Source organism: Ambystoma mexicanum, chromosome 1p (genome assembly GCF_040938575.1).
Source record: "Ambystoma mexicanum isolate Mex_15411 chromosome 1p, UKY_AmexF1_1, whole genome shotgun sequence".
NCBI classification, from domain to species: Eukaryota; Metazoa; Chordata; class Amphibia; order Caudata; family Ambystomatidae; genus Ambystoma; species Ambystoma mexicanum.
The window spans coordinates 836,419,542-836,444,040 of record NC_090921.1 but is presented as its reverse complement, the minus strand read 5'-3'; the positions used below and the strand labels follow the sequence as shown (position 1 = coordinate 836,444,040).

At 46.5% G+C, this 24,499-nt stretch overlaps 1 protein-coding gene across 2 annotated transcripts in view; it reads left to right on the top strand.

Moving 5' to 3' along the window:
* The window catches only part of ANKRD35 (ankyrin repeat domain 35), a 502,129-nt gene that overhangs the window by 275,421 nt on the left and 202,209 nt on the right, over positions 1 to 24,499 (top strand). For both annotated transcript variants that reach the window (XM_069652800.1, XM_069652801.1), the window contains exon 2: positions 19,927 to 20,057. In XM_069652800.1, coding sequence (XP_069508901.1) covers positions 19,927 to 20,057 — 131 coding nt within the window. The remainder of the gene's footprint in view (positions 1 to 19,926; positions 20,058 to 24,499) is intronic.

The following is a 24,499-nucleotide window of genomic DNA, read 5'->3' as shown; positions in this document are numbered from 1 at the left end:
CTCCCATCCCCTATCCTCACAGAAAAGGGCGCCCCTCTGGGAAGAATTGACAAGATCCTGTGAATCGTCACAGCGCACATGGAAGCAACTGCTTCGTCCTGGATGGTTGATAGTTGTTTTGGGGCGGGTAAAACTAAAACAATATGTAGCAGGGATCTTGGGTAGAGGCAAGTATACCCCATGCCCAAGATCAGTGCGCCCACCGCGGTCTCTGGTACAAATGGGTTAGCAGGTGGAGATGGTCACTGATCTTTGCAGTCATACAAGGGGCAAAAGCAATTGTGCGTGCAGACTCCTGGCACAGTCAAAGCCCACGCCCTGGCAAGTTCTCCTACCAAAACTAGAGCCAGAGCGAACAAGTGAAGGCGCCACGAGCAAAGTAAGGGACAATTCAGCCTGTTGTGCGTACTATATACATTGTCAACGTTATCTATATATGTTGACCAACACTGTAGCCTTTCATGTAAGTAGGAGTCTACTTTTATCCCCTAGAATGGATTATGCTACATGTGCATTCAACAAATTGGTGGCTTTAAAGGACAATGATACCCATTTAGGTCAACTGATATGTCCAGGATCACATAGATTGGTCAAGTGGAATATCTGGGCCTTGAGTCCAGGTTTTCTGCTTGAAGAATTGTCCATTTTATCCTCCTGTTGCATCATTAGTTTTGCAAAGTCAAAGAAATTCTTCATATTTCTTTCAAGAGCTAAACTAGTGCTCTGTGTATGGATGGCAACTTCGAGATCAGGGGTTTGCAATCTGCAGTTATTTTTGCGTTTTGTACTAGGATTGCCATGATCCCTCACATTGGCTATGCTGTGCAGGGCTGATAGAGTTGTAGACCAAGACATCTGGCAGGTGTTACAAATCAAGGGCTTCAGTCACTTACGCCAAGGGTGAGGAAGCCGCTTTCTGTGAGGCGAGGGAGGTGAGCCCGCTACACAACTTTCCCCCTAGGGCTGGTGGTAAGCGAGACCTCACAGGCAGAGACTCCCCTCTTGGGGATAAGGACTCCCTTTCCACTGCTCCAGAACCTAATGTAACATCATTATTTTACAAACCTCTAGACACCTCTTACATATGTTACTGTGGCATAGTGACAGAGGAAAGGCATCAGTTCAGGACTATGAAAAGTAAAATCCAAGGAGTCATAAAGAATACTTATTTTACAAATAATGAGACAAAGAATCCAAGGGGAGTTATGACGAACGTGGTCCAAACACAAAGGAAGGATTTTCCTGAGAAGCCGGGGAACCCCCCAACACTGTGTCATAAAATGTGGAGAGTCAGAAGAACAAGGATGTCAGACCCGGGAGATTCAAACCGGCCAGATTAAGTAGGCTGGGAAGCCTGGGAAGTCGCTGTTTCTCATGTCGAAGAACAGCCATCAAAGATGTGCCAGCAGTGCACGGCACACCCCACATACTGGAGTAAGTCTGTCAAAGTCACAGGAGGGGTGTGCAAAGGGGGGCCGCAGCGAAGGCCTAAAGTCGACAAAGCGAGTAAGGAAGCTAAGCAGGCAGATGTGGGCCTGCAAGGGAAACGGGTGAAGCCCGGTATTCGGTATTCCATTCCCAATACCGTCATCGGAGACAGAAGCGTGTTGGAAAAAAAACAAAGAGCAGCTTTGACCGAACAAAAAGAGGAGGATGAGAATGCTGACCCAGTGACGCAGACCCCTTACACAGCATGTAACGGGGAGAGCGGGAGACCCGGGAAGAGGGGGTATATGTAGAAAGAGACCGAGATTTTGCAAGCCATAAGCGGGCCTAATATAACAATTGGAGACGGCCGTCTCATCCCAGTGAGCAGCACAACCACCAAAAGGGGGAGAATCTCTCACGGGTTAATCATGCTCATCTTAGTAAAGTGTATGACTATATAAAGTATGAGAATCAGGTAAGAACCCATTCTATTCGTACCGGTGAATGGTGAGACAACCAAAAGCGTGAAGCCTGCTTAGGGACTCCTCAAACTAGTCCCAGTGAAAGGTGAGATTACCCAGAAAGTGAAACTCGTTCATAAACTCATTAGTGAACTGGAAAATCATAAAAAGAATAAGAGTCAAAAAGAGGCGTGTATGTAAAATAGAATGGAGATTTCACCAGCTATAAGCAAACCGGATATAATGATTGGATAGAGCCCCCGGTACCACTGAGAAGTACAACTACTATAACGGGGAGAATCACTCAAGGGTTAACCCTACTCGTTCCAGTGAGGGATACAAATATATAAAGTGTGAGCAACATACAAGAATCCACCTTACTCATCCCAGTGAGTAGCGAGAGCACCAGAAGTGTGGGACATTCTTGGGGACTCATCAAACTCGTCCCAGTGAATTGGAAAATCATAACGGGAACAAGAGTCAAATAGATACTTTACCTGTATGTTTTAGCGAGGAGAAGGCCAACCAAAGGAAGGATGGTTAGACCAACAATTTGTGTAAAGGAAATAGAAGAACTATAGAGTTTCAGGCCACTACGAGAGAAAGCCAAGAAAGGAGTTGGATGAATCTAAGGAGACAGGACAAAAAGGGCCTGGGGAAGTCGCTGAACAGAACTGAGCAGTTTATTGCGAGAAATAGCTAAATACTATTTAAGAATCTCATATTGGGGAGAACCTTTTCTGACAAGCAATCCAGGAGAGGGGCGTCATTCCCCTGGTACCTTTGTTTGTAGTGATAGACGTAAGGTCAGTCAAGAGTAGATTCAGACGAGGACAGAATTTTTATTTGGACTTTCATCCAGACGACACGCCCCCTAGTTTACTTGTGTTAGGTAGGGAAACGCTTAGTAGGGAAATGTATGCATTTTCTTTATTATTTTGAAATACAAGCTTTGAAAATGAGAACTATTGGTCTGGCTCCTCCTTCTGACCTACCACACAGGCCAAAGGTTCTAGCTGTTATATGGAATGGAGACGGTCAGCCTTAAGAATCAACCTTTGACTGAGCTGTAAGTAGCATCACAGGAAAGAGGCAATCTGTCCCACATATCTAAGGGTGATGGGTGGAATGATGACACGTGGCTCGGTTTCAGAATTGTTCCTCTTCAGACAGAACTAAAATACCCTGTCCCAGCTGTCTGGAGTAAGGTGAACTAAAAACGAGTCCACTGAAAGTGGTGCTTATTGGCTTATTTGTTTTTCAACACTATGCAGAAGCAGAGCTCTCACAATCCCCCCCCACGCCCCTGTGAGGACTGAAATGGCCTCAAGTTCGCACCTTTTGAGCTCATATCTCATTCTGTATTCTTGAACATGGTTTCTAGTTTTATTTTCTCCACTATAAACGTAGGACTACAAGTCCCAGAATGCAAAGTGCTGTGAACCTAAAAGCCGGGACGCCCTAGCTGTCTCACGCCTGACATGGGCCAACTTGAGATGTCTGTAATCTCTTCTCTGGGTATGTGTGTTTTGCTGGGTTTAGTGCATAACCTATTTGTGAAGCAACAAAGTGCTTTTAAAACAGGGGGTTGTAGAGTTAAGGTACCGCAAGTGAACAGATGAAATGCTATGGGAGAGAGAGGATGCAGGCGGTTATAGGTAGATGGAGCAGGTTTTGGAGGGAAAAGCGAGCAGGCTTCATTTGTTGAATCTTGCACTTGTTGGAACTGTGTTTCTGTGGATTTTATTCTCCTGGTGAGTCCTTGCTATCCGCTCTGAGTCGTCCCGGGTCTGCATCAACAATTCCCCGTCTTACCTTTTGCCTTTAGAGAAAGCAAAGGTGTTGCCTGTTAAGAACCCAAGTCCTTCGGCGACTCAGCCCGCATTTTTCCTGCCTTTTTATGCCTTTGCTTACAGGCTTTAGAAAAGCAGCCGGAATGTATTGATTCAATGTTTCTCGACGGGATTCGACACTTCCTAATCATAGGCCCTTACTCCAATGTTCAACACCGCAGAGTAGGCAACAACCAGGAAGGAATAGCCACAAAACAAAGAATCACGTGCGGTACTATTGGGGCGGGGGAGAGGGGTGCACTCCAGGAATACATAAGTGCCCAGGTGCAATGGGAAATAGCCTGACTGTGCTAGATGGATGGGGTTGCCACCAAAGTGAAGCGCCCACTACAGGTGTAGGAGAGGGCAGGGGTGTCCAGAGGGGCCTGTTCTCTGCGCTGGGACAGGCACCTACATTAGCACAGCTCGCACAGCTCTGCCTGTACGCAGATAATACAGGCAGAATCCGCCACGCCAGACACGCCCCACAGTATATGGGCCGGTCCCTAGATCATGGGCAGGCCACACCACAAATAGCCAGTGGTGGAAATGGGAAGAAAATTGTGGGGGATCCCACAAGGGCTGGGGTGGGGGCGGAGTTTGAGGGGGAGGTGCCCGCAGAGGTGGGGTTTAAGGGGGCCCAAGAGATCAAAGGAAATGTCCGAAATAATAGTTTAAAACAGCACTATTTCTTCCATGCTGCTTCTTTTCCAAACTATATATCAATTCCACTTTAAACCACTTCCATGACACTGGTGATGAGTTACTTCACTATGCGCATAATAGTTTTGACCAGTGTTGCTGACTTGATATTCTTTCAAATGCAGAATTTGCATTCCATTTTATTAAATATAACTCCTCCATGGGTACTATTCAAACAGGGTGATTTCTGTACACCTTAAGCAACGTGTTCTTTTACTTGAAGGCCATCCTGCACAGCTCCTGCAGCTCCCCTCAGAAAGCAGTTGAGTGGCTGCATCGTGTGGGATAGTTCCAATGTTAATTGGGGTATTTATTTATACATGCAATGTTTGTCGGATACCTGTATATTCATTTATTTATGCAATGTTTGTCAGATACAGGCATTTACTTATTCAATGTTTGTCGGATACATGTATCTGACTAACATTGCATGAATAAATAAATAAACCGGGTTGTGGCTGAGGACTCTAACTTCCTCTTGTGCCTGCTTGCACGGGATCACCAGAGGAAGTTAGTTTGGTCGCAGGTGCTTTTTTCTTTTTTTTTCCTTTCAGCTCTGGCCGGATCCCGAGATCTGGCTACACATCTGGTGCCGGATCCGGCGAGAGCCGACCCAATTGCTACCGCTGTAAATAGGCCAACTCCCACAGGTGTTTTTTATGCAGCAGATGCAACTGGAAACACTGAGGAGTCGGAGTTAAAAAAAAAAGTGCGACACAGCCACCTACTAGTAGTTTAAGTGTGATGCATTCATGCAAGTGTTTGCAATGCATGATATGAATCCAGATGCGTTCCCACAAAAACCTAAGCAGAAGTCATGAAAATCAAGGTGTGGTTTTCTGTTTAAAAAAGGGGAACCACTTAGTAGTTGCCCAATAAATAAAAATAAATAATTGCATTGTTTTTTTTATAACCTTAAGTAGATTCTGTTTTTGGGGTAGGTTCGGGGTACAACTTCTTCTGTTGGCGACCCTATTTTTAATCCATTGGGACGTGTTGCGTCAGTGGGGTGATTGGTTGAAGAACCAGTACCCCTGCCTCCTTGGTCACTGAAGAAAAAAGTATTTCACCACACATTGACTGCGCCACACACAAGATACAACATAAACCACTTGAAATCAAAATTGGAGGTGGATCAAAAAACACAAGCTAATGCCTATCTTGGACTGCTGACGCGAGGACCGCTTTACTCTCAGCAGGGAGGGATTATCCCCGGGACTCATTTGAATGCATATTTGAACATGGACATGATTAATATGCCCAATTTGTTTTGAAAAAGGCTCTGGAGCAGCCGAAATACGTTTTAACAACTAAACATCTAGAGGGCACATCATTTATAAAACTTGTGTTTTTTGATCCACATACAATATGAACCACTTGAAATCAAAATTTCTCATTGTGTGTGGCGCAGTCAATGTGTGGTGAATTACTTTTTTTTTTTTTATAACCCTGTTGAGTTTCAAAATGAACAAGCATTGATCCTTCCATATGTGAGAACGTCGCTTTGAAACGTTTCACCAGGTAATGTACTAAGCATTCCAGGCAATCTGCACTCAGTGGATGCCAAGAGTAAAGACGGGTGAACACAATACATTACTGGCCCAGTGGGGTGCGACTGCGCGTGCCTCTGTTGTGTAATTGACGTCACTGTGGCCTCTGTGGCCTGGGGAGTCCCAGTATCCCCATGGCTTTTTCTGGGGAATAGGGACAGACATTGCTGCACCTGAGGTAGGAGAGTCGCCCGAGAAAGCTCTGAATATCAACATTTCTCAAAACAGGAAGTCCCTGTATGTAGCACTCCTTTCTATGTGTGCTTCGGCCTACACTGAGCACATCACAACAGTCCGTTTCTCAAGGCCTTCCGCGCACGTACGCCAAGGCCAGAGAAAGAGCCTTCGGTTATTTGAAGGCCTCCTCTTTATTTACACCGCCTGTTGAAAAGTCGGGGTGTGGGGTACCGCATCCCTTCATTGGTAGAGGGGGTTGGGGGGGTCGTTGGCAAGTGTCGCTCGTTTGGCTTAAGCCTTAAGCTTTAAGGCATCGGCCGAGCATGCATCCTTCTGATACACTCCCCTTCACACCCATTGTCCTCCCAGGCGTGAGGCGTAACCGCTGCACACCTCAGGATGGGCCGGTAATTACAGCCTTACCCACACTCTGCCTGCTGTGACGAAGGTGCCCTGCGCACCCAGACTTCGCCAAAGCCCCACGCTCGGCGAGGTCCAGGCGCGTCACTAATAGATTCATGAACACACAGCAATACCAAACCTTCACTAGTACGGGCCCACGTGATAGAAGGTGAATTGCACAGCTAGGAAGAGCACTAGCACAGGACAACAGGTTCCACAGCTAGGAAGAGCACTAGCACAGGTCCACAGGTTCCACAACTAGGAAGAGGACTAGCACAGGACCACAGGTTGCACAGCTAGGAAGAGGACTAGCACAGGACCACAGGTAGCACAGCTAGGAAGAGCACTAGCACAGGTCCACAGGTTCCACAACTAGGAAGAGGACTAGCACAGGACCACAGGTTGCACAGCTAGGAAGAGGACTAGCACAGGACCACAGGTAGCACAGCTAGGAAGAGGACTAGCACAGAGCCGCAGGTTGCACAGCTAGGAAGAGGACTAGCACAGAGCTGCAGGTTGCACAGCCAGGAAGAGGACTAGCACAGGACCACAGGTAGCACAGCTAGGAAGAGGACTAGCACAGAGCTGCAGGTTGCACAGCTAGGAAGAGGACTACCACAGGACCAGCAGGTTGCACAGCTAGGAAGATGACTACCACAGGACCACCGGTTGCACAGCTAGGAAGAGGACTAGCACAGGTTGCACAGCTAGGAAGAGGACTAGAACAGGACCACATGTTCCACAACTAGGAAGGGGACTAGCACAGGACCACAGGTTCCACAACTAGGAAGAGGACTAGCACAGGACCACAGGTTCCACAGCTAGGAAGAGGACTAGCACAGGACCACAGGTTGCACAGCTAGGAAGAGGACTAGCACAGGACCACAGGTTGCACAGCTAGGAAGAGCACTAGCACAGGACCACAGGTTCCACAACTAGGAAGAGGACTAGGACAGGACCACAGGTTGCACAGCTAGGAAGAGGACTAGCACAGGACAACAGGTTCCACAGCTAGGAAGAGCACTAGCACAGGTCCACAGGTTCCACAACTAGGAAGAGGACTAGCACAGGACCACAGGTTGCACAGCTAGGAAGAGGACTAGCACAGGACCACAGGTAGCACAGCTAGGAAGAGGACTAGCACAGAGCCGCAGGTTGCACAGCTAGGAAGAGGACTAGCACAGAGCTGCAGGTTGCACAGCTAGGAAGAGGACTAGCACAGGACCACAGGTAGCACAGCTAGGAAGAGGACTAGCACAGAGCCGCAGGTTGCACAGCTAGGAAGAGGACTAGCACAGAGCTGCAGGTTGCACAGCTAGGAAGAGGACTACCACAGGACCACAGGTTGCACAGCTAGGAAGAGGACTAGCACAGGTTGCACAGCTAGGAAGAGGACTAGAACAGGACCACATGTTCCACAACTAGGAAGAGGACTAGCACAGGACCACAGGTTCCACAACTAGGAAGAGGACTAGCACAGGACCACAGGTTCCACAGCTAGGAAGAGGACTAGCACAGGACCACAGGTTGCACAGCTAGGAAGAGGACTAGCACAGGACCACAGGTTGCACAGCTAGGAAGAGGACTAGCACAGAGCCGCAGGTTGCACAGCTAGGAAGAGGACTAGCACAGGAAACAGGTTCCACAGCTAGGAAGAACACTAGCACAGGATCACAGGTTCCACAACTAGGAAGAGGACTAGCACAGGACCACAGGTTGCACAGCTAGGAAGAGGACTAGCACAGGACCACAGGTAGCACAGCTAGGAAGAGGACTAGCACAGAGCCGCAGGTTGCACAGCTAGGAAGAGGACTAGCACAGGTTGCACAGCTAGGAAGAGGACTAGCACAGGACCACAGGTTGCACAGCTAGGAAGAGGACTAGGAAGAGGACTAGCACAGGTTGCACAGCTAGGAAGAGGACTAGAACAGGACCACAGGTTCCACAACTGGGAAGAGGACTAGCACAGGACAACAGGTTCCACAACTAGGAAGAGGACTAGCACAGGACCACAGGTTCCACAGCTAGGAAGAGGACTAGGAAGAGGACTAGCACAGGACCACAGGTTGCACAGCTAGGAAGAGGACTAGCACAGGACCACAGGTTGCACAGCTAGGAAGAGGACTAGGAAGAGGACTAGCACAGAGCCGCAGGTTGCACAGCTAGGAAGAGGACTAGCACAGAGTCGTAGGTTGCACAGCTAGGAAGAGGACTAGCACAGGACCACAGGTTGCACAGCGAGGAAGAGGACTAGCACAGGGCCACAGGTTGCACAGCTAGGAAGAGGACTAGCACAGAGCCGCAGGTTGCACAGCTAGGAAGAGGACTTGCACAGGTCCACAGGTTGCACAGCTAGGAAGAGGACTAGAAAGAGGACTAGCACAGAGCCGCAGGTTAGACAGCTAGGAAGAGGACTAGCACAGGGCCACATGTTGCACAGCTAGGAAGAGGACTAGCACAGAGCCGCAGGTCGCACAGCTAGGAAGAGGACTAGCACAGGACCACAGGTTGCACAGCTAGGAAGAGGACTAGCACAGGGCCACAGGTTGCGCAGCTAGGAAGAGGACTAGCACAGAGCCGCAGGTTGCACAGCTAGGAAAAAGACTAGCACAGAGCCACAGGTTGGGCAGCTAGGAAGAGGACTAGCACAGGGTCAGACTGGGGTATAAATGCCTCGAGCACCAATGAAAAAGTGGGCCATATTTGCAAATGGCAACGTATTCCTTTTTGTGACAGACTGTTTGAGCAGTACCCAAGGGGGAGGATTTTGATCAAATGGGATACAAATTGTGCATTTTAAAGACTTTTTATTCAGTAACACTGGTCAAAACTACTAGCCCAGTGGTGAAGCAACTAATCAAACTGGCCCACATGGGCCAAAAAACGGGCCACATTTGACCAAAAAACGCCCCCACTAGCATTGTGCGTTTTTGGTTTGGGCATTGCCCTATTGCCTTAGTCCAGTCCGAGCCTGGGCTAGCACAGAGCCGCAGGTTGCACAGCTAGGAAGAGGACTAGCACCGGGCCACAGGTTGCGCAGCTAGGAAGAGGACTAGCACAGAGCCGCAAGTTGCACAGCTAGGAAGAGGACTAGCACCGGGCCACAGGTTGCGCAGCTAGGAAGAGGGCTAGCACAGAGCCGCAAGTTGCACAGCTAGGAAGAGGACTAGCACAGGGCCACAGGTTGCACAGCTAGGAAGAGGACTAGCACCGGGCCACAGGTTGCGCAGCTAGGAAGAGGACTAGCACAGAGCCGCAAGTTGCACAGCTAGGAAGAGGACTAGCACAGGGCCACAGGTTGAGACGTAGACGCCACATTGATGGGGGATCAAAAGGGGTCCTCTGCAGCATCCTAAGGGCAGGAGGAAGAAGACATGGGGACTCCCATGGAAATAGCTGTAGGCCCGAGGAGAGGCGTACAGGTGTGCATGCAAACCCAACAAGAGGGCCGAGGCCACTTTGGGTGTCACGTGGTAGGGGGCTTCTAGGAGAGCTGTGTCCAAGGCCCAAACCAGGGCTGATTCTGGATGGCAGATGAGGACCACATGAATGCAGATGAGGGGGCGTGGCACGGAAAAGCCATGAGACTGTTCAAGCAGACCAGACAGGAAGGGCAGTGGGAATGGAATAAGGAGAAGGCCTCTTGCAAATCAAAGGATGCGTTTATGAAAGAGGATCAGAGAAAGAGTTTTTTGGAGCGTAACCTGTGATGGTTCACAATAAGAGGTGATGTGCTTTGAGAACCAAACAGGGGACAGTGGTGGAGATGGGGGTAGAGATGGCGTTACTGGCACAGCATCATGGGAAAAGGGGACTGAAGAGGGGAAGGTAGTTCCAAAGGACATGAGCCCACTTTGCATGGGGCGGAGAAGCCCCCGGTGCCACACTTGTTGATATCCATGAAATAGGACCTAGGCCGGGTAATTTTCAGAGATATTCAAGCTGTTGCATAGAGAGGTGAGATGTAAAGAAGGGTCGGAGGAGACGAGAGGGAATTGTCAAAGTGGCAGAGGGACCAGACCAGAATCTAGAACTTGATGCCCTGATTCCAGCATCCAGGCATCAAAATGTGAGTTTTGATGGGTAGGAAAAAAAAGGAGCTCCTGAGTTTGAGAAATCACCCAGTAGGCAAGAGCGCCCTCTGTGGAACCAGGAGCTGGTCCATAGTGTTCTGCAGGTCCCACTTCCGCGCGGGATGCAAACCTTTACCTTGCTGTCCGTTGGGTATGAGCTATTCTGCGTTAAATGTACCCTAGATGTGCCATTTAGTCTTCTTCAAACACATTGAAAAATCGAGTTAACATCACATAAGGGTGCTTCTATGGCACTGGTTGGCCTGGGGAGGCCAACATAGTTCCTGGTAGCTGTTGGTGTCACGATAACCAGGCCCCTCCTCGGCTACAAGCATGAGTTAAACAGCCCCCCGGAATGTGCAACTCTGCGGTATCTACTGCAAAAGGTTCTGGAGCGAAGCAGAGCTTTAATGAAACGTGTGGATGCCATTCCCAAGTCTCCGAGTGATTTGGGGGGATTTCTGTGGGTGGCTTTCATACAACAGTGAGTTCTGCCAGGGAATGGGGAAAGCACAGTCAGTGCTGTGGAGCCAGAGTGGTTCAGGGCTCATGTGGTCAAGGATGCTGACGCCACGGTCCATGGTAGGCACGCATAAATGGCAAATGGCCTGCCAGCCTTTCATACAGTTCCAGCTCCCTAGCCAGAAAGGGGTGGTAGGGCAGCTACGGTTTGGTATTGGAGAGAAGGGGCTTTTTGGTCATTTAACAGGGGGCATGTACCAGCATGGCACAGTGATATAAGCACAACTGCACCAAGTGTGTGGGGAAACATCCTTTAGTGTAGGGTTATGAGCAGGGGGTAACGGTAGGGGGGAGTGGGCAACAGGGGGTTTCTGGGCTAAGGCGTGTACCCAAGTTGGATGAGACATATTACCTGAGTGGCAGGACTGCTCGATGGACTGGGCGATTGCCACGCTCCTGGGTGATGGTTTCAAAGAAGGAGCGCAACAGCCTGGCAAGCAAGACCTTGGAGAATGAAGTGGCGGAGGGTGGGGTGGCAGGGCCATGCATGGCACCCCTGCTCCCATTTATGGTGGGATTGCCAGCAGGGATAGTTCTCAAGAACGAACACGGAAGTGGGGGCAGTGGGGGTTCAGGTTGAGCCTTAATTTGTCATGGCATGAAGAAGACCTAATCAATAAGTTAATTGATCAGACAGTGTAAATGAGGCTATTGGATTAGTTAGAAAGTGCAGGAGTGGGGTTCAGATGGCTAAGTGCAGCAGCCATTCAGCCCCTTAGACTATGGCCCGTGCAACCCAGAGGATTTCCCATGCGCTTGATACATTTTGGGGGATCATTGTATGTTGACGAGTCATTGCACATGGGGTGCTCAATCGCTTGTGCCCTGTATGAATGCTTCAGCATGTTTGGCATGGACATTTACGAAGTGAGCGTAGACGAATAACAATTGTACTATTTTGATGTCTTTTTGTGGCGGGTCAGAGTGTGGAGAATGCGCTGCCTGCTAGGCGCCTTTTTGGTGTTGCCAGGGTTTTTGTTGGTGTCCCACTGGCTTGGCTGGAGGTTCTTGGGGAAAAGCGAATTTGCCCAATGATTGCATTGAATCGACAGACATGGGGTGTTATGGGTCTGGGATGCAGATGGGCCTGTGGGAAGGGAAACTATGTGCTGGTGGTGTTGCAGAAATGTCTTATGGCAGCATGAAGGAACCTAGCCCACTAAGGTAAATGCTCATTCCTGATTACGGTGGCATCTAAGGGCATCGGGCTGGGCACAATGATGATGATGATGGTGGAGGAGGAGTTTTAGACGTTGGGCTGCTGGAGGTCAACTCGCTATTTGTGGTACATGATAGTTGGTTGAAGTTTGGATCACAGGTAAGGGCTAATGACATTTTGTAACTTTAGAGATGGACCATCAAAAAGAAGTTTGGATGCGTGCCCACTAAAGTGGTTGGGCAAGCAGGTGTTTGAGGCAGCGCTGGTATGAGCAGGTATTAGGGGAATGAAATGGGATCAGTTACTGCTAATACGATTCGAACTTGGAGAGAGGAGAAGGGGACAGACTGATTGTACACCTGGGGCAGAACGCCTTGGTTCAGGCGGCAGGGCCTATCAAACTAATGAAGGAGTAATTTGGGGTTAGACAATTATGGCCAAACACAAAGACCACATGGGCCACTTGCTCCCACGTAGAGTGTTGCTGAAGGGAAGTAGGCGGTGGCAATCAACAGGGTCAGAAAGGAAATAAATAGAGGTGCCATTTATTTATTCATTTATTGGCAAGACACTAGACCCTAATGGTGGGACACAAAATGATAATATCTTAACGGTCATCTTATTTCTGCCTGGATGGAGGGCATCTGTCATAACTGGGAGCAGAAGTGTATTTGATGGGCTTAATGGATTGTAATGGAGGGGTTTATTAAATAAACGCAGTCCAAGAACATAGAAGTTGTGTGGAGGCACGATGGCGCAGAAGCGCCGGCTCAACCTGATTGGTTAAAGAGCCAGCACCTCACAATGAAGATACTGTGTAGGAACAGGTTTTCTCTTCTCCTCGGCACCAGATCTCAGTAATGGCCTGCCCATTCACCCGAAAAGCTTGGAACGCACGGGGAGGTGATTTTGGGAGAGGGCCATGTTCTAGATCGAGGCAGAGTCATTAATGATGGAAAATATAATATTTTTGAGTTTTCTTCTACTTATTTGTTTCTAAGGCAGATTCTGGATGGAAAACAGAAAATAAGTTGTGGAATATATGTTAAGTCCCGTACAGTTTTGGGATTGTGTAATTGGGGCACAAAGTGCGAGTAGTGAGGGTACCTAGTCCTAGGGCGGGTAGCTATACCTTAGAAGGATAAGAGTAAAAGGGAGAAAGATTGGCCAAGGGCCCACGACTGGGAAGAAATAGCACGGGTGGATGAGCCCAGCACAGAAAGGGGCAGCAATGCATTTGTGGGGAGAAATTATATAGGGAAGGTTGCCGGTATTGAGAAAAATGTGTTCGAATTGGATTGTTCACTCGTAGGCTATAAGGTACTAAGCCAAGGATGTTTTATTTGCAAAGCGGACCTGCCTTGAAATAAAGGGGGCCCTTCGACAAACCTTTAGTAATTGCCATGGCATCATTGGTCTTGTGCATCCCGAAGCTTGGACTCCAGAAATATTAGGTTTATTCCCAAAGAAGCTTCACCTTGAGTTGGGCTGGGGAGAGCACATGAGAGATTCCTGCGCGTCACCGGTGTCTAGGATGGGCACTCCCGGGCCTTTTAGAAGTACCGCACACCTTCTGGGGTGTGCAATCTGTGGCTCTCCAGAGGCTCTGCACTGCAGCTCCCATGATCCTTCACCATTGTCTATGCTGGCTAGGGTTGATGAAAGTTGTAGTCTAAAACGTCTGGAGAGCCAAAGGCTGCCGACCGCCGCATGATTGCAAACCCCCAAAGGAAATTGTTTGCAGTGTACACAGTGCACTCCTCAAGAGGGCCGGCTGGCTCACCCAGTCGCAGGCATTATTAAAGTGTGTGTGTTTACGCTTTACTCCAAGTCCAGGTTTGTATGACCACCTCCTCAAGCAAAACCTATTCAAATTCTGTCCTTTGACTCCTTTCACGACTCTCACTAACAAAACTGCCCATTCGAAACCCCACAGTACGTAGTGTATATAGACTAGGAAGCTCGCCAGATGTCAACTGCGCACTGTTAAAATGGCTGGGGGCACTGCCCATGTGAGGAGTGTACAGAAAAAAGACCCATTGTGTTCACTCTGCCACTAGAAGCATGGGACTTTTTGTGTTACTTGCACTATTGGTTGTTATGTCTGAGCCCTCCCCCCCCCCCTGCCTCGTGCAGTTTCACGTGGTTAGCACACAGGCAAACACCATGTGATTGTGTTAATAAAAGGGCTGTACGCCTACCCGTGTGAGATTTCGACCACCAATTCACGGACTCCTCCATCTCTACTATGCAAGCATACAGGAGGGGGTCCAGCCATATCAGGCCACATAACAATGGCGACGAGGGCTCAGAGGACTCGTGCGTGGCCAGGCCATGTCGGTGCGCGCGTGGGAGAGTGCCTGCCATGCATTTTAGGCGGAGGCATGCCTGCTGACCGCCAGTCCGCCGGCGAAGTCCTGTTGTTCACGGCGCCCCGTTGCTACGAGTCCCAAGCGCAGGAGTAATTGAACCATCCTACTGTGACGGGAGCAGTCCTGTCGACTGCCGGTCCGCTGGCGAGGTTCCGTGGAGCACGGGCTTCAATTGCACCACCCTACAATGATCTGGCCCAGCTCCGCCATACCGCCAGCATGGACAACCTTCCACCAACACGGTAACAGAAGGAAGTCTTCCACCAGAGAGAGAGAGAGAGAGAGCCGCGGCCCTCACTTCAGAGGGTGCCTGTGCAGCCGGAACATTGACACAAGCAAGTGGAGGCAACGTGCAGTCGTGGCCGCAAGAAGAGAGAATGTCCTGCCAGAGGGAAGCAGCTCACTCTGCCACAGTGGGGAAAGCGGCGCACTACACCACTGTTGGTGTAGCCCCGCCGTGGGAGGAATACACCCCCAGGAGAGAAAGTGAGAAGAGGCTCACATAACTGCTGTCTTCGCGGCCCCCATGCACTTATAATATAAGAGTGCAGTGACTGCAAGAAAGCCTCCTCTCTGGTGCTGAACTACGGTCCAGAAGCCCATGACATGCTTTTTAAAACTGTGTTCCTCCATACAGGTGGCCCACTTAAAGTGGACACAGTGAGGTGCGGCCTGAAACTCGGATCCAGTGGGCTGCCCAGAGGCTTAATTTGGACTCGGTAAGATTGCACATAATTGGCACACCACCTCTCTGGACTAATACAGTTGAATGCTGTACCTGTGCAAATACCCAGTGCCCACTGGCCGGGTGGTTTTTAAAAATTACATGCATCTGTTTCGGTTCAAGTGCCCAGTGCCCATTTGGCAGGGTGTTTTACAGTATGTGCTTCTGTTACTCGCCCAATTGAACATATAATCAACCAAAGATGGTACACTGTCAGGTGATTGGGTGCTACATCTCATTTGTGCATGTTCATCGGATTTTTAGTGTTATTTGGGTTGTTATGTCCGAGTCCCCCCCCTTTGCCTCGTGCAGTGTCACGTGGCTAGCACACGTGCACACACCATGTGATTGTGTTGATAAAAGGGCCGCACGGCTCCCCGGCTCCCTGTGCGGCAGTTCGACCACCAACTCGCTGACTCCTGCGTCTCTGTAATGCAAGCATGCAGGAGGGGTCCAGCCATACCAGGCCCCATAACATTGGGTGCACTTGCATAGCGAAGACCCAGGATGATTACCTTGTTAGACGTGCAGCGGCTCCTTGTGGAGACTGCACCATCTATCTGTGATGACTCATGCCAGATGTGGAATGCCGGGGGGCGGCCAATGGGCGGGCCGGACGGGCCTCTGTGGAAGTTATGACGGTGCAGAGGCAGGGTAGGCCGTAATGTTGCACAAACACCGCTGAACGGCCTTCCCCTCAAAACAATGAGGAGTGATGAGGAAATTGGGTTCAGTTGGGAGCAGAGGCCACTAAAGCCCTCTTTGGATTTGCTTTTTTTGTTGCAACACACGCAGGTGTGGTCGGTGGCAAGGCTCCTATTCTACTTTACATGGTGCTACTAAAGCATGCCATTCATACCTTTTCAAAGTGCTGTTATGGGAGGGTCTACAATCAGGCCTTGCCTGACTCCTTGGGAAGCCAAAGGGTTCCAGCAACACTGTGTGTGCAGGGGCCGACTGGCCTATAGGCAACTCTGGAGATTTCCGGGCAGGCCTCTGAACCCTGGGCCTCTTTTGTGTGGTAACCTATTTTATTTCCAAATGTTCTCATCGGAAAAGGGTTGTACTTGCTGAACATGTGCAATATGGGGCCACTTTGAAAATTATTTCCAAGGCCTCTTTTGATTCCCAGTCCAGCAGGGGGCATGTGTGTGTGTGTGTGTGTGTGTGTGTCTTGATTGTGCAACAAAACATAAGTTCCCAAATGTAGCAACTCCCGTCCTCTGCACTCTGTAGGTGGCTCTGTAGAGTGTCCTGGTAATTGGATATATTAGATTGATTTGTATGTTTTTAAATGTATAAAATACTCATGTTCAATTAGACATATATAGGTAAACATGTATTAACATATATCAGACACATTGACAGTGTTACATTTTCTTAATCAAACTGGGTTGATTTATTTATTGCCCAACGCGTTTCGTGATACAATCACTTCTTCAGGGACAATTGAACAGTTTTTCACAATAATATCTAGAAAAAAGAATATTTAAATAATACATATTAGTACAATTTTGTTTGATGCTATAAGCAATTCATCAACAATAACAAACAAAACAATGTTGTTGACACGTATTCTCAAAAGTAACAAGATTCATGATAGCTATCCAACATTTTAAACCCTTATCTTGTGTTAATTGCATATTAAAACTCTCTGTGCAAAATCTATATATATAAATATATACCATAGTGTCATAGATGAAAAGACTCAGCCCCACCAATGTGTGAGTTTAAATGATTACCTATGATCTCGCTTCAAATGAAAACATGTCCTTAGTGTTGTCTTTCAAAGAAGATAGGAGAGGTGAATATGTCCTCTTCACCAATTTGTAAATAGATGGTAGTTGAAGAGTGGCATAGGACCAAAATGAGAAAAATAAGGTCCTGTATGTTTTTGAAGTCAACGGGTCAGTGTTTTGTTGGAAAATGGAAAAATAATGTTTCTTGACTTACCGACAAGCTACAAACGAAATAATCCCCCAATTGGAGATGGTTAAGGAATGGCAATGATCCACGTAAGGAATAATCCCGGGCCAGTAACGTGGTGTTCACTGGTTATAGAAGAATTCAAAAGGGATCCTAAAATAAGAAAGTAAACCCCTTAATATAAGGAAAATGTAGCGAGAAAAATCAAGAAAAAAAGCGAGGTTAAAGGGCAAGTATTAAAGAAATAACACGTGGTAACTTACTTAGTCCTGTTGATATGAAGAAAAACAATCTTTGTACGAGGACGCCATCACTACCAAGAATTGCTTCCTGAGTAATGGTTAACAACGAGAGTTGTCGTCCTTAAATACTTAATACGTGACAGCATCACGTAACACGACGCACGTCATCGAGTGACGTCACTGTGTAAACACTGTGATGTCACTGCGCGCATGCGCAAAAAAGCAGTTACCCGCACTAATGGTCACAAGGATATATCAGCAAATAATATCATGTCTAACAAGTTAAGTGCATATTGCAAATAATATAAGGATAATAATAAATTAAAAAGTAAATATTTACAGCGGATCAGATAGCGATCCAAATATAGAGGGGACTACAGGCCAACTCAAGCGGAAGTTGAGAAGAGCTAAAGTAAGGAAGACTTGAAATAACAGAAGACTAAAAAAGGGTAAAACTAACAAGAGAATGTCACCATGAAACCATGTCAATGCCTGGTGTAAGAGGCTGTTAGTACAAATGCTCATGGTAGTGTTCTATACAGGCACGAAGTGTCATTAGAGGGGCTATATACAGTACACCTGATGCAAAATCAGGAAAGAGTAAAACAAACTTCAAATATGGTAGTAGTAGAGGTACATGGATAATCCGGTTCACTGTTCTGCCTCATGAAGAGTTAACAATCTTCTACTCATAAGAACAATATGGATAAGGAATTATACAATAAACCAAACTTGTGGGTGAGTAAGGACTGAAACTACTGAAATGATAACGTTCCATCATATTTAGGTTTGCTCACTGGTGAGCTGTTTAGTGTCTCATAAAGGGTTCAAAATCGTATATTCATAAAAACAATATGGACAAAAAAATGTTGGGGGGAAAATTAACCTAACTTGTGGAGGAGTAAAAACTAAGCCAGGACATACTCACTACAGCAATGATATCGTTCACTAATATTTGCGTTTTTGTTCACTGGAGAGCTGTTTAATAGTATCATAGTCATCCTGATCTTAGTTCACCACTCTACATCTAAGCAAAGTGAGATAGTTAGTTCACAAAAAAGGACCCATATAGAAATCTTCATTGAGTCGCAATGGAGCTAATGAGTCCAATTTGTGGATCCAAAATAGTTATTTCTGTGCGAGACGTTTTGCGAGGTCACCACCTCTTGGTAACTGTTTGATTTCTAGGACAACCCATCTCAACTGGGAGATGTTATGTCTGTTTTCATTGAAGTGTCTGAAGACTGGGGATTTCTGGTTGCTTGTTCTTATGTTGGATTTGTGTTCTGTAAGTCTTTCTTTGATTTTCCTTTTGGTTTTACCAACATAGTATTTGCCACAAGGGCATTTGAGGGCATATATCTGATTTTTGCTTTCGCAAGTTGCATAATCCTTTAGTTGAATTTCCTTGCCCCTATTGGGGTGGCGAATGTGGTCACCTTTCAAATTATTGGAACAATGTTGGCAGTTCAAACAGGCAAATGTTCCGTATTTTTGTTTTGTCAGAAATGTTTGCTGTTGGATATTCGGTTTTTCTGCCTTGATGAGGGAATCTCTGAAGTTTCTGCCCCACTTGTAGGCTAACATGGGCAGTTCAGGAAATAATTTGTTGAGGTTTGCATCAGATTTAATAATGTCCCAATTCTTCTGGATGATTTTTTTGATATGAAAACTCTGACAGGAAAATTTGAGAGTATGTATCAATCTTGTATTTTCCATTTTGTTTTTTTCTTTCAACAGATCTTCTCTTTCCAATACTCTTGTACGCTCAATCGCTGTATTCATTGTCAGTTCAGGAAAACCTATTTTTTTAAATCTCGTTTTCATATTGTCAAATTCATATGCCAACTTAGTTGCATCAGATGTTATCCTTTTAGCCCTCAGGCATTGGCTATAGGGTAAATTCTGTTTAAGATGAGCAGGATGAAAACTTGAAAAATGCAAGATACTGTTCGCATCTGTGGGTTTTCTGTAAATCTCAGTGATGAAGGTATTGTCTACTCTTGAGATGTGTGTCCTGATTGTGCCAGGTGCAGCCACATGTCCGGTGCCCCCAGCCCCTCATACTGAAAATGAAATCCTGCTTGTTGCTCTTTCTAGCATTGACACCCGTGCCCACAACCCGCCTTGCTCCAGCACACTTGCCGCAACTTAACCTTTGACTTCTCCTTCCTAAATTGTACTGCAGTGGAATGCAATGAGGCCGAGACCCGAGTGACTTGCCTGTATATATGTGTAAGAAAATACGTAAAGTCCCTAAATATCTGTGCCTTTCCAAATCCTGCATTGAGCTTGAATTTCCGGCTTCCGTTCTCATCAGAGGTCCCTTCTTTGTCTCTTCCTTTTCTGGCTCCAGATTGAGAAGTGGAACAAGCACGACCAGAAGCTCTTCGAGGCCGTCGAGAAGAGGGACCTGGCCAAGATTTCCACCCTCCTCGCCAAAAAGCCTGTCCGGCCCTCCAAACCCAACCCCAAAGGTCAATCCGCGTACGTAAGTTTGCTTTCTAGTTCCCTATTTCGCCTGTGCTGGGAGAGGAAGGAAGCCTTGCTGTTTAATGCACCTCACTTTTACAAGTGTCCAGGGAATCCCTCCCAAAAAGGAAAACCATAAAAAATGGACAGCTGTCAGAAAGTATAATACGCACTTGCCATTTTTCCTTGTTGGCCTCTTGATGGCGCGTTGATTACACTCCTGCCATTGAAGGTTCGAGTATTAGATGGGTGACCAAGCAATGCTCGTAAAAAGCAGGGGGAGGGCGGCCGTCCCGAACATGAGGGGTTACCACTCGCCTCTAAGCAGTGGCTTGGGAATTTTAAAATTGTAGGCAGGAAAATACTTTGCGAAGATCGGCCTGAGTACAATGTGCGAGCCAACATCATTTAGAATTTCCTGTAAATTGTGAGTTAAAATGGTGTATATTACATGTATTTTACAGCACAAATATCAGAAAGTTTGGGTATAAAAAGCAATTGTTCTGTGTGATTACAACAAATCCAAAAATAGTTAATGAAATACTACCGATTTCTTTTTTAAATTGGGTGGCGCGCCCACCCAAATCCCCCGTTTCCCCATGCTTTTAACCCCACCCAAACCACCCACACTTTATAACCCCTTAGCGCCACGCCCCCTTTATTTTTAGATATTTCATTCTTTTTTCTAGCTACCTGTCCCCACAGCATATCTAGAGGCCTTCAAATGGATTGTGATAAAGCCACAGGATACAATAGAATGTCCATCCATTATAGTCGGGTGTTGAGGCACATAGTCCGCGCGCAATATGTTATACCCTTGGCGCATTTAATACCCTGCAGACAAACCAAACCATTCCTGGTTTTCTGACCAATTCAGCATAATTGAGTATACTCTGATTTTTCATTTTGAAAGTGGTAATGAGTGATGTAGTGCACTGTGGAATGTGCAGGATTGTGATACTCAACCATGCACCAGTTTGCCAAACCTCCGCGATGGGCAAAAGAGGTGTGATAGGTCTGTCTTTTGAAAACTTATCTCCTTCAGGTTATAGAAAAAGGATTTTCTGGAGGTACTTAAATCGCAGATACAAATCTGGAGAGCTAATACTTTAAATAATCACACAAGCCACACGTGGGCCACATTAAAAGCAATTATAAAAGGTAACATTATTGGCCATGGTGCATGTCTAAAAGAGGTTGGGAGAACAGACGCAGCTAGAGAGAGACTTGAAATGGCAGGCAAGACGGTATGATTCTTCAAGTCTGGAGGCATTGCTGCAAAAACTAACCATGGCTGTGTATTACTTATGTGTTCTTGTACCAGAAGGCAGAAGCTCCTGTTGAAGGTGCAGCACTGTATGGGGACCAACAAGTAAATGCTCAGCTCAACACCATAGAACATTAGAAGGCTCCTGTAGGATTTCAAACCACAACAACCCAAGGGCAAATAGCATTTAAAAGAATGTTTTTAAAGTGCCGTTAATGGAAGATAGTGATCCGTGCACAGAAAATAGGGACTCCTGCCTGATGGGAGCCAACCTTCCGAAACCCAAGGGAAAACAGGGGCACGCACACGTATACAATCATCATTGAGGAGATATCTAACTATTAGGAGCCTGAATCTGGAAAAGTCACCAGGGCTTGAGAGGTTCTTCGTGGGATTTTATAAAACGTTTGATGATTCTTTAATGCCTCCTATTTAAGGTCTATAATAAAAACCTTCCTGTCAAAAGCATAAGTAAGTAGAAAGTGGAACTGATTGCTTTAATATTGAGAAACCGCTCCAGGTGTTTTTCTTTTTTTTTTAAAGGCCCTTCCAATGTAAGAACAGTGTTGGATATAATTTTATTGCTAAGGAATTCCATGACACCAATGTCCACTATCTGCTTGGATGGAGAGGAGATATTTGGCAGATTTGGTTTGATTTTCTATAAAGTATGCTGGGGACTTTTCCTTTCCCAGATGTGTTTGGATCTTTGATCAATACCTTCAACAGAAACTCAAAAGCGAAAGAGTTTACTAATACTTTCTCAGTGTTTTGGGGCTATAATGGGCTTGGTGGGGTGGTAAGGTGGGTTGGCCTCCCTCCCCACTGCTTTTTAACTTTACCCTCAAACCTTTTAATAGGCAAGGATCAGAGTGTAGAGGCTAGTGTATTAAGAGGATGATCTGAAACAGCAGGTATTGGTGACAACGTTATGAAGTGTTGCTCTTGTTTTGCACATGTTACTCTGCCACCAATAACATATTTGTAATGCGTATGGAGATTAATTCCTAACACTCAAGAGTTTAAATCTTAACATTTCAAGAATCAAAGCTATGCCCATTTCTAGTGTGAGGATGAATGGGTTCCAAGATTGCTTCCCTAAAGCAAATTGATGCAGAAAAACTGTGCTGCTTCTTTCAAGCGTGAGGCTGATGGTTTACTGTAGGGGAACACCAAAGGCAAATGAAGTCCATCTAAAGACAAAAGGAGAGAGGCCGGAATAGCACCTTTCCCTGCTTCGCTGATGTAATATTTGTTAAATTCAATAAATAGGTGCACCTGTGGAATGCAGGTAATCGGCTGCACACCTGAGAAACAGCTTGCGACGCATGGTAATGATAGTGCCACAAACAAAACCATCTCTGGATCAATATTGGGCCTTGAATACATTTCACCCCCAAATACTGAGTTTGAATAACTTTAAATTGACAGCAGAAATGCTGAAGAGCTCCAACGTTTAAACAAAACGCTGTATTCATGGAGAACTGTGCCTGCCGCACTGGAATTGTACATCTGAAAAGACCAAGGTAACAACTATGTCAAAATACAATTCTGATAACTGGTGAACACAGCCCATGTTGCAGAAATCCTTAAAAATGACAGTCAAGTGATAGCATGCACATTGAGCATAACTTTGGTTTGTGTTAAACTCTAATGCTACAAGTCAACAACTTTGGCACATACTTAAAATGAAACACTACTGTTTCAACTTATTGGCAGCGTTTAAATTGCAAAATGATTCTCATTTAAACATGTTCAGCATGTAAAAATGAAGCCATTGAAATACAGTTTGATGGGAATGTTTTACATTTTGTCAATTTGATAATGAATGATGTTACGCCTTTCATGTTCTTACCATCAATAGAGATGTTAAGATGGCTTTGGAAATACCTTTTTGTCTCTCCTTGTTGAGTTACCCAAGCTTAACTTCTGCCCTGCATACAGGTATCAATGGGCATAGCTTATGTTCCCAGGAGATTGGACCCAGGCCACTCAGAGTGGAGGAATATAAGGCCGATTGACCAAGAGATCCCATTTGGCCCACAAGGAACAAACGGGCAATCTGGTCTATGCCTCTCCCACATGAGCCTAATTGGAGAATAAATATAAACAAATACACAAATTAACATTTCCTGTGATTAAAAATCACGGTGCTACATGGTAATCATCAGATCTACTTTTCTAGGGCTGATCTCCAAACACATCTTCTTGCACTCAGCAGTTCACATTGGACATCATTTAAGGCAGTGAGGCCAACCAGATGCAGCCTAATTGATATTGAAACAATGTGAACCCTGGCCAATTATATAAGTCTGAACATGCCTTTCATTAATTTATAAAATCACACAATACTTTGCAAATGCATGTTAAAGCATAGAAAACACAACCATAACGGTTATAAACAAGCCGAACGTGTGTTGTAAAGCTGAGAACTCCTCTATATAATCAGTATAAATTCTATTTTTACACATTGATCAGAAATTATTAAAATGATAAAAATGCATACATTGATGAATGAATATACAAATAGTTATGCAGCTTGTTTAGACATGCGTCCAGGCTGAAGGAGTGCAGCAGTACATATAATTAATGTAGTAGGTTGCTACCGTGAATTATGGAATAAAACAGTATCAGGAGCAGATTGCGCTCCCACATTTTGTCTGGTAAAATAATCTAGAAATGATAATCATCTGTTGAAGACTAGTTGTGTATTCAATAGTAGTGAGAGGCATGCTAACGGAAAGATCAGCCAATCACCTAAGAATGGAAATATATTACTCAAAGGGTGGCTAAGCATTCCAAAATGGCTACCGGGAACCAAACACCACGAGGAGAGAGCTCCCGCCCGGTGACGCCAAACAAACAAAAGAGATTAAGCTGAGCAGCCCCCTCGGGTGGTGAAAGTATGGGAGGAAGACTGGGCAGCAGGATCTGTACCCATATAGCCATGGGGAACCTCAGTAGATCGGGCCCCGGAGCACTGACGCAACAGAACGGGACCCTGTGCATCTACGGAGAGTGAGTGTCTGAGCACCATCAATGGAGTACCTGACTGGAGCGAAGAGGGCAGTGATCTAACCTGACCCCCCTGTCTCTGAGGGGGGGAGATGGATACCGGTACTGCGCCGCAGCCCTCAAATTGATTGTCCTGCATCCTGGCCGTTGCAGGGCTTGGACTGGGACATCTTGG